General features: G+C 43.2%; 2 protein-coding genes across 2 annotated transcripts in view; both read left to right on the forward strand.

Annotated features, from left to right (window-relative positions):
• UBR4 (ubiquitin protein ligase E3 component n-recognin 4) overlaps nt 1-17964 on the forward strand; it is a 130221-nt gene that overhangs the window by 27636 nt on the left and 84621 nt on the right. Inside the window, exons 18-32 of the mRNA XM_004705144.2 lie at nt 3280-3449; nt 4630-4912; nt 5531-5666; nt 6638-6717; nt 7167-7295; nt 7963-8145; nt 8291-8413; nt 8501-8730; nt 11779-11900; nt 12888-12985; nt 14256-14413; nt 15257-15466; nt 16689-16790; nt 17095-17195; nt 17425-17623. Coding sequence (XP_004705201.1) covers nt 3280-3449; nt 4630-4912; nt 5531-5666; nt 6638-6717; nt 7167-7295; nt 7963-8145; nt 8291-8413; nt 8501-8730; nt 11779-11900; nt 12888-12985; nt 14256-14413; nt 15257-15466; nt 16689-16790; nt 17095-17195; nt 17425-17623 — 2324 coding nt within the window. The remainder of the gene's footprint in view (nt 1-3279; nt 3450-4629; nt 4913-5530; nt 5667-6637; nt 6718-7166; nt 7296-7962; nt 8146-8290; nt 8414-8500; nt 8731-11778; nt 11901-12887; nt 12986-14255; nt 14414-15256; nt 15467-16688; nt 16791-17094; nt 17196-17424; nt 17624-17964) is intronic.
• On the forward strand, nt 431-619 carry LOC101652933 (small EDRK-rich factor 1-like). The gene has a single exon (XM_045298819.1). It carries the CDS (start codon nt 431-433, stop codon nt 617-619), a length of 189 nt encoding a protein of 62 aa, XP_045154754.1.

The raw sequence follows: 17964 nt of genomic DNA on the forward strand, positions 1-17964 counted from the left end.
GCTCATCTCCTATGGCTGAGACAACACAGAAATAAGCAGTTTCCTCACTGAAGGACAGGTCTATAGTAGTCCCCAGTTTGTGACAGGAGTCACTTCCAATGACTGTTGTCTGCTGGTTCTCGATAAGTGGACTACTTTTTTTTTTTTTTTACGTTTTTGTGATTCTTTTTATTATCAGTGTCTATAAATCTGATCTTTGAGGGTTGGAAACAAAGGCACATATACAGTTTAATCCATAAGGAAAAAGATACACCAGACCATTAGAACTGATTGTGATAATGTGTGTACAGTTCTTTTAAGAAGTGATTTAACTATTGAAGTGTGTATGTAAATACTGTATCAAGAAAACTAGGGTGACGGCGGCCGTGCGTGCGAGGAAACCGTTGCTTCTCCGAGTCGCTCTCTCCCAGGCTCTGTCCCTGTGGTCGGCATGGCCCGTGGAAATCAAAGAGAACTTGCCCACCAGAAAAACATGAAGAAAACCCAGGAGATTAGCAAGGGAAAAAGAAAAGAGGATAGCTTGACTACCTCTCAGAGGAAGCAGAGGGATTCTGAGATCATGCAACAAAAGCAGAAGGCAGCTAACAAGAAGAAGTCTATGCAGACAAGAGAAAAATGATGGCTGGCTGGTTTGGAATACCTGGGTGCTCCTGCCAACGAGGTGTATCATATGCTCTGAGATCAAGATTTTGTAGAGTGAACGAACCATCATTACATATGTTATAACTTATCCTTATAAAACGGTCTATTTTAAACTTTACCTTACAACCTGATTTAGTGTGATGTTTTAGAACCATTCTTCAAAAAATACAACACTAACCATGCATGTGTTAAAAAAAAAAAAGAAAACTACTTTAAAAAAAAAGAAAAAAAGAAACCAGACTTGACCCTTGGTCCCTATGGGTGAAGGAGAAAGAGTTACTGCTTAGGGGCGCTGAGTTGATGGTAATGGTGGTGGAATAATTTGGAAAAGGACAGCAATGTTTGTACAACACAGAGCCTTTCACCAGTGGCACTGAAATATACATGTAGAGGTGGTTGAATTGGAGATTTTGTTGTATATATTTTTGCCACAAAAAAAATAATTACATGAATAACAACAACCAAAAAAAAGATACACTAGTCAAAACAGTTTCTCTAACAATAAAGAAGAATTGGATGACATTCCCCTTGTCAGTTGTGGTAATGACTCCATTTGTGGCATGTTCTTTCTGGATTGTCCCCGGGCATGAGGATAGTGCATCTGGTCAGAACTTTAGTGACAGCGATCTGTATGGTCATTTTCCTCCGTATATTTCTTGGTTACATCTAGTGATCATCAGTGCTTGAGTCCATGTTTTAAAGCAGTTGAAGCCCAATTTCTTTTAGAAAAAATGTCAACTAATCCTTTGACTGTAACTGATAACCTTGAACATCTGGAGGGTATGTCTGAGAAGGAGAACATCAGCTCCTTACACACTATAACACCAACGATAACCACAGTCCAATCTGCTGCCCTCAGGTTGATTCCAACTTAGAGTGGCCGCATGTAGAATTTCTGAGGTGTAGATTTCCTCTTCTTTCTCCCATGGAGCACCTGGTGGGTTTGAACCACTGGCCTTGCAGTTAACAGTTCAGTCCCTACCCACCAGCAGCACTGGAGCTCCTTTTACCAGTGATAAGATGTAGAAGAAACAAAATGTAGGAAGAACTCAGGAAGCACAGTCATCAGTGTGGTTCGTGGTACCTTGAGGGCCACCTGCATGAGCAGCTTTATAAGGAATGTATGAGTTACTTACACTCTTTTCAACAAGTTCATGATTTTAATATTCCCACGTTTCTGTATAGACGTGTCTACATTGATTCACAGTTTGACACGTATAACCCTCTTTCAGCTTCTGTGTTTTTGGAATTTAGCACCGAAGGACATTTTTCTGTGTTGTATCCTCGTCTTGGCGCCATTATGCTTGTACTGCCCCTTGATTTGAACCCTTCTGTTGTCCCCACCCCCCGATACTAGAAATTACTAATACTGTGATGGCTTAACTTTCTGATGTACCTTAGTCATGCTTACTCTTTTGAATTGCTTCTTTGGAGTCAGAAATTGAGCCCTCGTAGCTGTGTTGAGCCTAGGGGTTAAGAATATAGATTTTCAAGATAAGCCTGGCCTCGTCACTTAGTAGGCATGTGACTTTGGCACAGTTCCAAATCTCCCTGAGCTTGATTTTCCTTATCTGTAAAATGGAACCCCTACTACCTCCCCCCAGAGGTTGGGTCTGGGCATTTAGTGTGACGAGATAGGTACAGTGGCTTAGGCCAGTGCTTGGCTCCTGGGGACTGCTGAGTAGTGCACATGTGAGCGACTCTAACACTCTGTGATCTTTGCGTGACTCGTTTCTGAAGAAGAGGGTCCTCGAGGGTGTTTTATAAGACTACAGTTAAATTTGGCAGGCTTGAAAATTGGTTCTGCATCCTGAGGTCACCATGATTTGTGTCTTCTGAAGCCAAAATAGACATGCACCTGCTTTTCTGTTTGCATCCTACTACTCCGTTTGGGGGAATCAATGGGGTTGTGCTCCAGAAGATAACTTACAGCTTAGAGAGCTGTGAGGTGACAGCTCATTGAAAGACCTGCTACCACTGGAGGCAAAGGAGAGCCCTGATTAGTTCTAGATGCATCAGCCAATGGGCCCTGAGACCTTGTAGGCAGAATTTCTCTGCTAATACTCTTAATTTATCATCTTTCACTTCCTCAGGTTGTTGGCTTTTCCTCTTTTACATATTGTTTGTATTATGTATCTGGTTATGAAAGAAAAACTGTTAGTGATAACATTTGCTGAGAATGTTTTCTTTTGCAGGCGTCAACTGCTTATGTTCTGTCCCATTGGAAATGTGACCCAGATTAGGGTCATGCCTCAGTGCTTTTCGCTCTTGTCCAGGAGTCCATTTCTGCTCCTGGTTGGAGTTGTTCTTTTTTATTTTGTGTCTTATTTGTTGAACTTTAGTGGTTCTTTCTCCCAAACCACTTCTCAATTTGAATTTCTGGGCCCCGCTTTCTTTAACTCACTCCTTCCAATATTAAACAAACAGGAGACAGACGAGGCTTTCTATTCCCGCAAACAGTTACGGTCTTGGAAACCCACGAGAGCAGTTCTTTGCTGTCCTGTAGGGTCACTATGAGTCAGAATCTGACTCATAGTGACCCTATAGGACATATTAGACAGACACTGGAGAGCATTCCTGGCTCTGTGGTTGTAACCCCATCAGTTTCCTAATGGTCCCCCGTGTCTTTTGTCACAGAGCACACTGTTGCAGCAGCTGGGTGTGGCGCCCTTCTCTGAGGGCCCTTGGCCGTTGTACATTCACCCTCAAAGCCTGTCTGTACTCTCCCGCCTCCTGCTCCTTTGGCAGCATAAAGCCGGTGCGCAAGGTGACCCTGATGTCCCTGAATGTCTGAAAGTTTGGGACAGGTAAGATGTCTCCAAAGTCCTGTCGAAGAGACAATTCACTTTATTCACCTTCTCTGTAGATAACCCATGGCTTTGAGTTGTTATTCTGATGAGGAGGGTGGAGCAGTGTGCTTCTAAGAAGGACTACTGTTTACTAACCAGAAGTACAGAAATTGTACACTGGAAGAGGAATCTTAGTTTAGCATGTGAGGGATATGGTTATAATTAGTTGATAGAATCTGAATCCTGGACACAGCTAATTTTAGTCTGACCTGGATTTTTGAAAGAGAAGGAACAGGGAGGCCATCCCTGTCTTTGGTTATTTGAAACCACTTAGAATGACTTAGAAATCTCTTTGGACAAATTTTAAAGACTTTTTCCACTTGAGGGAAGCTTGGATTAATCATTTAAGTCTTCTTTAGATGGATCTATATTTGCCATTTTTGTTTACATGGTTTTGAATCTTCAAAGCACTTTGTTTTCCTAAAAGGCTTGTCTTTTCACGTCTCCCCTCTCGGATCAAATAGCTCTAATGCTGAATTTGAGAAATCACAAAGCTCCATGAGTGCCAAAGACCTCCAATATTCTTCCTTTTGGAATTTTGCACAAAGGCCAAGGGGAGGGGGGTCGTGAAAGGGGTGAGGGGGTCGGGAGACCCTTATGAAAACCCGAATCGCTTTCCTAATCGCCAAAGGCAGTGAAAACAGTTGGCTACACGCATTCCTTTTTGCTTCAAAGCTCTTCTGACAGGTTCTCTGAATAGTTCAACAATATATATTTTGCTTTGTGGTTTTTAAATTGTTTTCAGCTATTGTCATGAAATGATTTTAATCCGTGTCATAAACTCTCAGACTGGGATTAAAGTACCATGTCAAATTTGGTGCAAGGAAAACGAATTGAATTGAAAGCGAGTTGAATTGTATCGACCTGTTCAGGTTTTATTTGGGGGAGCTTACAGTTCTTCTATTGGCATTAATGCCAGGGTGGGCATTAGACTACTGTGACCACAGCCGAGAGAGCCTGAAAGGTTCTTGGGAACGTTTTTTTCTGAGCCTTTATGACTTTTGTGCCAAGGTTTAGTTTTTCCTTTAGCCGGTAGCACCCATCCCCCTACACACTCAGTTTGCTACCTTAGTTTCTGGGTTAAAGTTCTGACTTTTCCCACTGGATACACATCCTCTTCTTCTTTTCTCTGTGGTAGGTTTTTGTCTACAATGAAGCAGAATGCCCTGCAAGGGCTGGTGCCCAGTGAGACGGAAGATCTGAATGTGGAGCACCTGCAGCTGCTCCTGCTCCTGTTCCACAACTTCACCGAGAAAGGCCGGCGGGCTATTCTCACCCTGTTTGTCCAGATCATCCAGGAGCTGAGTTTCAGCCTGGAAGCTCAGGCACGGGCCGTGCCGCTCATCCTGGCTCGCCTCCTATTGATCTTTGACTACCTGCTTCACCAGTACTCGAAAGCCCCGCTGTATCTGTTTGAGCAGGTACGTATGGCCTTATGCTTTTTTTTTTTTTTTTTTAATTTATTTAAACTTTTCACGGAACTATTGGTGAGAATTGAAATCTCAAGAGTTGTCATGGTTCAAAGCCAGACGGATCTCCTCCCTTCATGTTTCAGGTGTTCACTGTAAGGGGCTTATGGGTTAGACCTTATCATTGTGCACTTGTACTTTATGTTCAGCTTCAAGTGGTTTTTGTAGATGTTCTGATTAAAGTATTTGTGAAGATTTAATTATAGGGTCCGTTCACAGTAGACTTAACTCCACTTTACCTGTGTCTCACACAGCGCTCTAAACACCAGCATTCAGTGAGTTGCCGAGCAGGAAATTTTGTGGGTTGGTGAAGTCTTCTGTTGTGAGCATCCAAAATGAACTTAGGAATGCCAAGTTCAAGTTTACTACGTTCAGCACTTCTTGAAATGATTCATGGAACACTTCCCTTTAGGCTGCATCAAAGAAACCTTTCCCAAAGAAGCCACAGGGAGATCCTTTATGATTCTATTTTGGTTTGCTGCATTGCCCAGACCCTGACACATCAGACCTGGAATAAAAGAGAATGGTGACAGTGTGTCTTCCTTAATGTGAACATTTGTGTTCCCAAAGGTACAGCATAACCTGCTAAGCCCTCCTTTTGGATGGGCAAGTGGATCCCAGGACAGCAGCAGCCGCCGGGCGCCCACACCTCTCTATCATGGGTTCAAAGAAGTCGAAGAAAACTGGTCTAAGCATTTCTCATCAGGTCAGAAAGAAGGTTCTGGTCAGAAGTGGACTCCCCCATAAAATCTGTGGTCCTTGGCATAGTCTGCTCCTTCTGGGTAGCAAGTAAGATACCGAAAGACGGTTTCTAGCATGTGATAGATAATTACACTTTCCTCATTTCCCTTAGAGACAGATGTAGCTCTAAACCACAGGATACGTGTCCTTTTGGGCCTTGGTGGCATAGCACTCTGACATGTACAGGCTCCCAGACATTCTCCCAACGTCTTCCACAGAGCCGTCGTCGGTGGTTTTGATGCCGTGCTCGTTCTCCTCCTGAGGACTGTGAAGTACTTTGTGGAAAGATTCGGGTGCCTTTGTTATGACTTCACTGTCATTGCAATCCCTTTCTTCAATTACGGAGCCCCTTGGAGACTGGGAAGGCAACATTCCCATGTAATACAGTCTCATAGTAGCGTTTTATAGATTGTAGGGAACCTTAGTTAACTTCCAGAGCATAGGTTCCTAAACCTATTTGGCCTACCACCCCTTTTAATAAAAAAAAAAAAAAAAATTGGATCCCCTGTACAATTCAATGAACTTTTTGTATTGTAGTTGATAAACCAAGTGGTATCTGCTTTTGCAGCTCCCTGGATCCTTCCAGCATGAGCCCCCTCCCTCCTGCCAGGGGGCAGCACCACGCACTTTGTGAAACACTGTTCTAGAGCAGGGTCCAGTTGGCAATGGGGAGACGTTGTGGAGAGAGTGCAACTGACGTCCAGTGGTGGGGCACCAGGGGTGGCTACAGTGGCCCTGGTGGCACAGCGGTTACACGTTGGGCTTCTCACCACTGGCCAGCAGTTCAAAACCATCAGTTGTGCTCTGGGGAAAAGATGAGACTAATGCCAAGGTGGTGAAACAGCGTTCTAAAGTGTTTTCTAAATGCTTATATTTGAATGTCTTAAGCAGAGTTAAGAATGCAGTCATTCTTTTAACAAATACCTTGGTTTTCAGATGCTGTACCACAACCCAGATTCTATTGTGTCCTGTCTCCAGAAGCCTCGGAGGATGATCGGAATCGACTTGATTCTGTGGTACCAGGAATTTTAACCCCTATTTTACATATGGGTCAGGTGGCCTGTTGACACTTTCCCACTGGCCCATAGGGGAAGGGCTTTGTTCTAGAAGCAGATGTCGCTGCGAGATGTACTTGCTGCAGCCACTTTGCTGCACCAGAGGCTTTTCCTCGCAGTTGACACGTGAATCTTGAAGACGTTCGCTGTTGGTGTTTGTCACATTCGCAGGTGTTTTAAGGTCCAAGAAATGTTGCCTCTTTCTTTCACTCTAAAGCCTGCATTTGTGTGCTCACAGGAGCCTGTCCCTGAGTGAGCTTACTGAGCAGGCATCTGCCACAGGTAGACATTCATGCCTACCACTTGATGTGACATTTTGACAGTCACAAGGTTAAACTTTAGTGCATGGGAAGTAGCAAAAGATATTTCAAAAATTAGGGAAGAAACAACTGTCTGTCTCTTGGTGTTAGGCATGCGACGTTCTTTTCTCCAAACTTGTCAAGTATGATGAGCTTTACACGGCACTGACGTCCCTGCTTGCAGCAGGCTCCCAGCTTGATACCATCAGGAGAAAGGAAAACAAGAATGCCACAGCCCTGGTAAGACCATGGGAGCCCAGCTGAGTTAGGGCACTCCTGAAGCTTGTGTGTTGTGTTTGATAGTGGATTGCCAGTTCTCCTACTCAGAACTCCCTTCTGGGATCTAATCAGTGTGTCGACATGCTCTACTGTAAAACTGACCGGCACTGTGTTATTTCTGTGCAGTTTGGGCAATAATGCTCACTGTAGAGATAATCTGTTTTATCATTTTTGTATGTTTGGTTAGCTTTCATTGATAGAATTGTGGCCCTGTAGGTGGTAGGGTTCCTGTGACTGCTGGTCTCCCACTTGAGTTTCTTCTGTGGGCTGTGAATGTCTCTCTCCACCCCTGGGTGCTGTCATAGCAATTCCAGACCAACTGACTCTGGGTCTGTCAAAGGAGAATGCCCTGCTCTCTTGGCTTCTTGGTAAATTCTTGGGGGGAGCCAAAGCTGTCGTAGAACAACTGTTAGGATTTATGAGATGTGAAGTGTATGAAACAGGTTTAGCGTGCATCTTAACACTTTCTGCTTTGGAAAGGTCTAGAGAGCTGATTGAAAAGAGGTGAAAATCAGGACTCCATGCAATTCTGTTTTCAGAGTTGCATTTCAAAGAGTCGATACTGTTAGGACCCCCTTGTGGCAATACCAAATGCTAACTCTGTGACTGCTCCTTTCACTTCCTGTAGGAGGCCTGTGCCCTTCAGTATTACTTTTTGATACTGTGGAGAATCTTAGGAATTTTGCCACCTTCGAAGGGTTATATGAACCAGCTGGCCATGAACACCCCTGAGATGAGTGAATGTGACATCTTGCACACTCTGCGATGGTCTTCCCGCCTCCGGATCAGTTCCTATGTCAACTGGATAAAGGTACCCACAGTGTAACACGGGGCCGCTCCTAGGGATATTCAAAGCCAGCAGTACTTTGCCTATGGGACCTCTCTGAGGGTAGTGAACAGTTTGGACTCTTCTGTATACCGCTTTCCTGAACATCTTTTTCTGGCTGTCCAAATAGGATCACCTTATCAAACAGGGGATGAAGGCTGAACACGCTGGTTCGCTCATAGAATTGGCATCTACAAAGTGCAGCTCGGTAAAATATGATGTTGAAATTGTAGAGGAATACTTTGCCCGGCAGGTAGGTTTTATTAGAATGATAGTGGCAGAACTTGGCTGCGCTCCTAGCCTGTTGCCATGACTGATACATATCTGGATGTTTTTCCAGATCTCGTCCTTCTGTAGCATTGATTGTACCACCATCTTACAACTCCATGAGCTTCCCAGTCTGCAGTCCATCTACACCCTCGATGCAGCGATCTCAAAGGTCCAGGTCTCCTTGGATGAGCACTTTTCTAAGATGGCTGCTGAAACTGATCCGCATAAGTCATCTGAGATCACCAAGAACCTACTTCCAGCCACGCTACAACTCATCGACACCTACGCGTCCTTCACCAGGTACAGTGGACAGAGAGAGTGGCGCGGGGGATTGAGATTCTGGGGTGGTTGACTTTCTTTAGGGGCCTGGAATTCCATAAGTTGAATGTTGTAACTGTATGGACGACTCAGTCTGTAGACCCTTCTGTGGTCCAGGGTATTTTTCTCTTTCCTGTTTATCAGCTTAGGTTCTTACCCTCTTGATACAACGTTTTCTTCTGTAAGATGAAGGGAGGGTTTTCAAGTAGTTCAGTAGGGACCAAGCAGAAACTTAATACCTATGTATTTTTAAATAGTTTCTAGCATTTTACTGGTAAGATAGAAAGACAATGTTTTTAGGATGACGAGGGCAATGAACGTACAAATGTGCTTTACACAATGGATGTTTGTATGGATTGTGATAAGAGTTGTATGAGCCCCCAATAAAACGATTTTAAAAAAAGATAGACAATGTAGTATTTCCAAATACTGCCACTTCTGTTCATAGATGAAGCCATTTAAATAGCAATTATCATGGCATGTTATTGGAGGAAAAAAATCTTTAAAAAAAAAATAACAACAACCTTTTAGTTTGAGTTGGATAAAAGTTTACAGGGGAGATCAATTTTCCACTCAATAATTCATACACAATTTGTTTCACCTCATTGATTACAGTCTCCACAGTGAAATATCACCCATCCTGCTTCCTTTAATTTTGATTCCATTCTTCCTCCTCTCCTAACCTTTCTGAACTCTGTCCTTGGATGAATGCTGCTCTTCTGATCTCCCGTGGTTGGTTATTCTAAGGTGTGCACACCTCACTAGCGTTACTGTTCCCCTTATAGACCTGTCTCTAGTCTAGCAAGCTGCACATGGAGCTGGGGGGTGGGTTCAGTTCTAGGTCTGAAGGGGGACGAGGCTCATAGTCTCAGCACCTCCATCACACTCTTTCCAGCCCATAATCCTGGTCTGTTTATAAAGTTAAAAACCGTTCTTTTTTTTTTTAATTAATCATTTTATTGAGGACTCTTAAAAAATCTTAATAACATTCCATCATTCAATTGTATTAAGCACACTTGTACATATGTTGCCGTCAACATTTCCAAAACATTTTGCTACTTCAACCCTTGATATCAGCTCACTTTTTCCCTCCCACCCTCCTGCCCTTGTGAATCCTTGATGAATTATATATTATTATTGTTATTTTGTGTCCTACGCTGTCCATTGTCTCCCTTCACCCACATTTCTGTTATTCGTCCCCAAGGTGGGGGTGGGGGTGGGCTATAAATCCAACTTGTGATGGTTTCCCCCTCCCCAAGCCCCCTACCTTCATGATATTGCTGCTCCCACTGCTGTTCCTGAGGGTTTTATCTGTCCTGAACTCCATGTGTCGAAAGCTCTTATCCATAACGTGTTTACTCCAGTCCAGCTGGATTTATAAGGTAGGATGGGTCAGGGTAGTACAGGGAGGAAGCATTCAGGAACTAGAGGAATGATGTGTGTGTCATCAGTGCTGTGCTGCACCCTGGTTGAATCGTCCCTTCCTTGTAACTCTTCTTGTGACCCTTCTGTGGGGGGATGTCCAGTGGTGTACAGATGGGCTTTGGGTCTCCACTCCAACCCTCCTCTTTCACATCGATATAATTGTTTATTGAAAAAGAACCCTTTCTTAATGAGTTAGAGATTATTTTGAAATTCAGCTCTTTTTACAACAAAGCTTGCAGATGGCGAGGCCTGTAACTTTGTTTTGGTTCATGTGCACAGTGTAAATATTTACTCACATAGCAAGCTCACAGGCTTTCCTGAAATTGAAAGCACAGGCCACACTGGGCCTTGGTTCCCACGTGGCAGCAGGGTAGGCTGGAACTGCGACGCACAGCAGCCCTTGCCTGACCACTAAGACTCACGTTCCTCTAGGGCAGCGGTTCTCAAACTGTGGGTTGGGACCCTTTTGGGGGTCGAACGACCCTTTCACAGGGGTTGCCCGATTCATAACAGTAGCAAAATGACAGTTATGAAGTAGCAGCGATGATAATTTTATGGTTGGGGGTCACTACAACACGAGGGTCTCGGAAGGTTGCAAACCACTGCTCTCGGGTTTCATTGTGCAGCTCAGCTTCCATGGGGCCCTTCTGCTAAGAGGGTCATGAAGCTGAACTAGCTCTGCTTTAGTGTGGTGGATGCTCCACCTTGGGGAGAGGACTATTTCCCAAGGCAGATTTTGAACAACAAACCCAAATAACCAATAGGTGTGCTTGTTGCTTGCCTGCATCTTTTTGAGATGCTGGAATACAGCACTTCCCCACACATCTTCCTTCTGGGAGTTGTTATTCTGGAAATTAAAATTAAAATACCTTTGCTTTGAACAAGGTTCTAGAGGTAAAGTAAAACTTTGAAATTGTACTATAGACTACTAGGTCAATGCTGCCAAAAGTGGGGAAGTAAATTTGAGATGTAGGGTAGATAAGATTAAACAGTGTTTTTAAAACAATTCTTAAAAATTATGGCATTCTTACCCCCTGATAGTAGTCGACTCATACAATGTTTGCCCTTTTTTGATTGACAAACTTCACTCAGCATGGTGGTGACCAGGCCACTCCACGTGGTGAAGTGTTTGGTGGTTTCAACACCATTCTTAGGGTGTGTGTTCCAGTGTGTGTGTACAGTGGTTTCTTTCCTTTATAGAAGTTGTATTGCCATATAATTCACATATCATACAATTCAATAGTTCAGCCACACAGTCATCACAGTCAGTTTCAGAAAAGTTTCTTTGTTCTTGTTCTCTTTGTTATTACTCCCCGTTAATTATGGTACTTTTTAAGAGTCTTTAATATATGTGTACAATGGCAGTCTTTTGGGGGGAGCCTTGAAGGAAAGGGAGGATGTAAGATTCCCTGTCCCCAAACGCGTTTGATTTGGCAATATTCTAGAGCATTTGAGAAGCAATTTCCTATTAGCGTTTTTATGAGCCCAGGAAGTGGCCAGTTGCTGTCAAATGCATTTGGGCTTAGGAAACTGGAGGTGGAGACTTCTTGACTTGCCTAGGGTGAGTTCTTCGGTTTCACATGGCACCCCCCGTTTTCATTTCAGAGCCTATTTACTACAGAACTTTAATGAAGAGGGAACCCCTGAAAAACCTTCGAAGGAGAAGCTGCAAGGCTTTGCTGCTGTCTTGGCTATTGGCTCCAGTCGATGCAAGGCCAATACTCTGGGTGAGTGAGTGCTTGTGCTAGTAGCATGACGCCTGCTTGCTCTCTCGTTGCCTCCTGGCACGTATCACTTACTGGAGCCTTTCTGTGTGCCAAGCATTTACACAAGTCTATCTGTTTCCGATTATTTTTCACAAAAACCCTGCAAGGTACATGTTATTATTCCCTTTTTACTGGTTAGGAAACAGGTTAATAGACGTTATTTTCCTAAAATTGTATAAATGGTAGAGCTGGGAACAAAATCAAGATCATTCCACTCTAAAGCAGAGGCGATCCTGCTTTTAGTTACGGATGTTTGTCCTTTTCCTTTTCATCTGGAGAGGTTGGGAAGACTGACAAGGTGCTACTTTGTGCTTGGAAGCATCCTTTCTCTGGGTTAGGAATGGTCTCGTAGAAATTTAGGGTGTGGAATCACAGAGCTTGAGTGGGCTTGGAATTAAATGCAGCCATTAAGTTTACAGCCATTATTTTTAGTCATTTTAAGCTTTAAATATTCTCTTAATGTGCAGGTGGTTTCACTTTTAGAAGTTAATTGCCAAATTAACACAGTGCAAATTGTTTTTATTGGACATTGATGAGTAGAGGCCAGAACAGAGCCCAAAAGTTATGCTTTACCTCTAAAATCTTTTTAAATGATAAGGTCTCTTAATCATTTCATCTTTTGATCTTCGCCCTTAAAACTTGTTTGAGAAGAAAATGGATCAAAGACAAACGCATTCTTAGAAGGGGAGTTCAAGGTTTGAAAGACTTGCTCTCACTTTGCATCTTGTTTACATGTCTACATGTAAGATGAGAAAGTGAATCTGAAGGGAAATGGAATGGTACATGGGAGATTGTTAGCTATTAAGGTGGTTTTTAGTCATAATACTGCTACTGAAATAACCATCTTGGTTACCCTAATTGTTTTATCAGCATGGATTTAGTTTGAGGACTCTGTTTGGGTCTCTTTCTCATTTGCGATGGTTGCCTGTTTTTTCCTGTCACCTTTAGGTACAACCCTGGTTCAGAATTTACCATCATCCGTGCAGGCTGTATGCGAGTCTTGGAACAACATCAGTACCAATGAGTTTCCCAACATGGGATCCTGGGTGAGTCTGAGACTCGTCCAGGAGTAGAAATGCTGGGCACTAGCCATTGTGTGTTACGCGTTTATTCACCAGGCTTAGACTGGTTACAAGGAGCCCTGGTGGGCAACAGTTAGTGCTTGGCTGTTAACCCAAAGGTTGGTGGTTCAAATCCACCCCAGTGGCTTCATGGGGAAAAAGGCTGCATGAGCAGCTCTCATAGGGATGATAGCTTAGCAGTTCTCTGTGTCTTAGAGAACTGTGTCTTGAGTCCTCGGCACAAAATGATAACAGTAACAAACAAGCTACCAAGGCATCTTCATTTTCTATATTTATATTCGTTATGACAGAAGGAATAATCAGCGCAGTGAATTTGCCAGGTGGTGCCCATCTGGTTCTATTGTTGCTGGGTGCCATGGAGTCATGGGCAGCCTGTGTGCAACAACAAAGCACTGCCTGGCATCGTGCCATCTCTCAGTTTTCTGTTTTAGAGGCCACCGCTGCAGCCGCTGTCAAGCCATCTCTTTTTCTCACTGTTCTGTCAACACAGGGCAGATGACTTTGTCTCTCTGAGCCTTCCTTTCGTCCTGTTTTAAATATCAGCATTATGATGGTTAAGTTGGAGAATATGTAAAAGGCCTAGTGTATCATCTGACATTAATTCTCACGTTAACTCCCTTTCTCTTTTATGCTACATGTTAGCAATCTGCCCCTTCTGTCATAATTGCATGGGGCTACCTTTTAGGGTCTCCAAAGTTTAGACGCTGTTGTTTTCTGTCCATTTAATTTACTCAAATTAACCCTTATTAAGCAATTACTCCATTAAGTTATTTGGACAATCTTGATTTCTTAATTGTAGCCTGTATTTAACCAATCAGCGCTATTAGTATGAGAATAAATGGAGACTCAATTGATGACATAAATGGAGACTTAAGTATACTGTAAAACCCATATCCCTGGAATCATTAGAGACTCTCTCGATATATATATATATATATATACACACACACATACATATACAATCAATATTTTTAATTACAAACACTGTGCATTATAATCTAAATATATGACAAGTGGAATGGGTAGCTATTGTATTTACTGGTTAACTTTGTACTAACTAAAACATGTTTACTGCCTCCTTGCTCCCCACCTCCTGTCTTTCAACAGTGTGTACTTAGTAGGGACCATTGTTTGTGCACCTCAATTGGGGTCTTGGTTTATGTCGGTTTTTATTTTTACATTTTTATCCAGGAGAGCTGGGCTGTTCATTCCTACCTTCTTTGCTTCCTTGTAGCGCAATGCCTTTGCCAATGACACCATCCCTTCAGAGAGTTACATCAGTGCTGTCCAGGCTGCTCACTTGGGGACTCTGTGTGGACAAAGCCTACCTCTGGCTGCTTCCTTGAAACACACACTGCTCTCACTGGTTAGGTTGACTGGAGATCTGATCGTGTGAGTACCTCGTACATAGTGCCCACTGCGCTCTCCACCTGCTCGTCAGAGCTAGCCAGAGGAGGACACGGTTCTGACGCCGGCGTAGTCTAAGTGTGTGTACTCAGGAATGAATGTAAATTAGATCTGAAAGGCAGGAGAAGTACCTTCTTCCCCTTCTGGGCAGTGTTTTTCAGAAAAGGCATCCTGGGTTTAAATCCTGCTATGATTCAGAGTTCCTTTGGATTGAACGCTTGAGGTGATAATAGCAGCTTTATTTGAAATAATGCTTATCCACAGTCATCCCAGGAGTTTGAATCTGCTGTTGTAGGGACCAGGGCAGGGCCGATGGCACTGGTATTTTGACTTCCTACATGAGCGGCCTTCAAAAAATTTGTGGAGAATGGAATTTCTCCATGAACATTTTAAAGCCCCTGTGTACATAATTCATGGGCAAAGTTAGATATCACATTACCTTAAAAAATGATAAGACTGCATTGATCAAATGCTAAAATAAATACATGATAGACCTAGATTAAAATTGTAGACATGAAAGGACAGCCAGACTGTATGGATTAAACAATAAAAATTAGAATCAGGTATTGAAAAAGAAAAAAGGAGATTTTTACAGTTCTCCTAGAAAGGTTATCTGGGATAGTAACATAATGCTTATTTTTGATGTAATAATTGAAAAAAAAATTATGTGGAACTGTGTGAGTACACCTATGTAGAAACAACTACCCAGGGATAAACAAAACGGGAATCGAAGCCCTCCCTCCAATGAATGACTGAGCTGCCCTATCCCTGCTTTGTAGCTTTCGAAGGAGCGGTGTCATTAACTGAGTCCCTTTTTCTCTATTAAAGTTGGTCTGATGAGATGAACCCACCACAGGTAATTCGTACCCTGCTCCCCCTGCTTTTGGAGGCAAGCACCGAGAGCGTTGCTGAGATAAGTAGCAACTCCTTGGAGCGCATCTTGGGGCCTGCTGAGTCGGATGAGTTCTTGGCTCGTGTCTATGAGAAGCTGATTACGGGTTGTTACAACATTTTGGCCAATCACGCGGACCCCAACAGGTGAGCCTGATGGAGGAAAACAGATTTCTGTGATCTGCGATTATTTATGAACTGTACCAACACTGACTTCTGTAGGCCCTTTAGTTAATAGCTTGTTTTATTGTCATTGTGCTTTTTAACAGAAGATTTAACAGAAGATTCTGACCTAGGGTGCATTTTGTACATTTCCTCTGGAAATGTATGAGAAGTTATGTGGAACCCTTTGTGTGTGACCATTCCTGGGAATGTGTGTTGAGAGGATGAAGGGCCTAAATCTCCACACTTGGAGACTTAAAACTAAATAACTCAGTAAATATTATCAAGTGCTACCCACTTCCTCCTCATACTTTTGTGATAATAACTTTTTAAGTGAGTGGTGTATGTCATTAAGACATCCCCAAGCATTATTTCAGGCATGCTGATACAGAAAAGCTACAGAAAACACTTGAAAAAGTTGTAGCTTTCTGTCACCGAGACGTTTACAGACGAAGGTCCAAGTGTCGGCTTCTCTGTTGTCTTGTTGAGGAGTCAGGTTTTCATCAGGGCTCTTTCATCCCTTTTCTCTTTCCACCCGCACCCCCTGAAACAGGGAATTTGAGACAATTTAACTGTAGAAATGATCTGTTCAAAATGTAACCTCCGCTAAAAAAAAAAAAAAAAAGTCAGCACTAGGATTCTGAGCTTCAGATGTTTTGCTCCTAATTCCCTAGGAGAGAATGAAAGTAAACTAAAACAATAATATGTAATTGATCAAGGATTCATGAGGGTGGGAGGATGGAGGAGGGTGGGGAAAAAAGACGAGCTGATACCAAGGGCTCAAGTAGAAAGTGTTTTGGAAATGTTAATGGCAACATGTGTACAAGTGTGCTTAACACAATTAAATGATGGATTGTTATATGATTTGTACGAGTCCCCCAATAAAATGATTAATAGTAATTTAAAACATTTTTAAAGGATAAAACGAAACTAAAATAAAAGTGTTCCTGTTAGTTAGAAAAGGATTGAAATGTACCAGTGATCATTGAACTCTTAGCCATTGACTATATTAGTGAGTGCAGCTTTGAGGACTTCCTCAAACATTTATTGAGCATTTTCCGTGTGCGAGGCTTTATGCTAAGCATCGATCCAGAATTGACCATATCCCTTAGGGTCTAGTTAAACTTGGGATGTTTTAAAAATCAACTGCAGGAAGTCATTGTGCCAGATCTTCGTTGTGGTGGTGAGTGTTTCTTCTGCCCCACAGTGGCCTGGATGAATCCATCCTGGAGGAGTGCCTCCAGTATTTGGAAAAGCAGCTGGAGAGCAGCCAGACTCGGAAAGCAATGGAGGAATTTTTCTCTGAGAGGTGAGTTATCAGTGCCACCCAATTTAAATTTAAGACTGGTTGTAACAATGAAGTTTTTGATGATACATATTTTACCACATACCCACAATGCAAGGGGCTCTCTGCTGGCCAGTCGTGCAGGGAATGCTTCCAGGTCTGCTGGGGTGTCTGGAGGTTATTAATGAGGGAGTTGGTTTCTTGAACACCTAGTGTTGACTCACAGGTGACCAACTCCTCTCCGGGAGATGAGATTGTGAAGGAATAGAGATGGATCCCTTTTATGTGCAGCTTCCCATGACTCTGTTTTGTCCCTCTTGCCTCCCAGTGGCGAACTTGTGCAGATCATGATGGCAACGGCCAATGAGAACCTCTCTGCTAAATTCTGTAACCGAGTTCTGAAATTCTTCACCAAACTCTTCCAGCTGAGTGAGTGACAGCTTTTAGTAATCTTCTTAGGGGAACTTTGATGTCCAGCTAATACTGTGCATATCTTCTCCTGAGTTTAACTACAGCATGAAAATGCTCACAAGTGGAGAGAATCCCTCTGAGAAAGTTTGGAAGGAAGTTGGACCTGCTCAAAAGACTTTCCCCCTTTCCTGGCCCCATGTTCCCTGTGCCCTTCATCACTGACCTTGGCCTCTCTGTCTGTGTCTAGCGGAGAAGAGCCCTAACCCGAGCCTTCTGCATCTCTGTGGCTCTCTGGCACAGCTGGCTTGTGTGGAGCCTGTGCGTCTCCAGGCCTGGCTCACCCGCATGACGACCTCACCCCCGAAAGATGCCGATCAGTTGGAGATGATTCAGGAGAACCGCCAGCTGCTGCAGTTACTGACCACATACATTGTTCGGGAAAACAGGTAGACCAGCTGTATGTGTGCCCCCAGCCAACCCAGAAGTGTGCTGAAAGCATGTGGAGCTCTAGCTCCCTCGGACGTCAGTCTGAGCATTTTAATAGCTACTCTCCCCAGTATAGCTCCCGGATCTTGCCCATGGAAAACCTTTGAGGATGACTTGGCCTGTCAGCTGCACACGAGTGAATGTTTTTTTTATTTTTTATTTTAACATTTTATTAGGGGCTCATACAACAACTGTTATCCCAATCCATACACCCATCAATTGTGTAAAGCGCATTTGTACATCGTTTCTCAAAATATTTTCTCTCCACTTAAACCCCCGACATTAGGTCCTCATTTTTCCC

This window comes from Echinops telfairi, unplaced genomic scaffold, assembly GCF_000313985.2.
Source record: "Echinops telfairi isolate 266 unplaced genomic scaffold, ASM31398v2 ScPeMD7_7457;HRSCAF=8495, whole genome shotgun sequence".
Taxonomy (NCBI): Eukaryota; Metazoa; Chordata; class Mammalia; order Afrosoricida; family Tenrecidae; genus Echinops; species Echinops telfairi.

What these genes read in the sequence shown, in the direction of transcription:
- LOC101652933 (XM_045298819.1), top strand. Translation starts at nt 431, where the DNA reads ATGGCCCGTGGAAATCAAAGAGAACTTGCCCACCAGAAAAACATGAAG.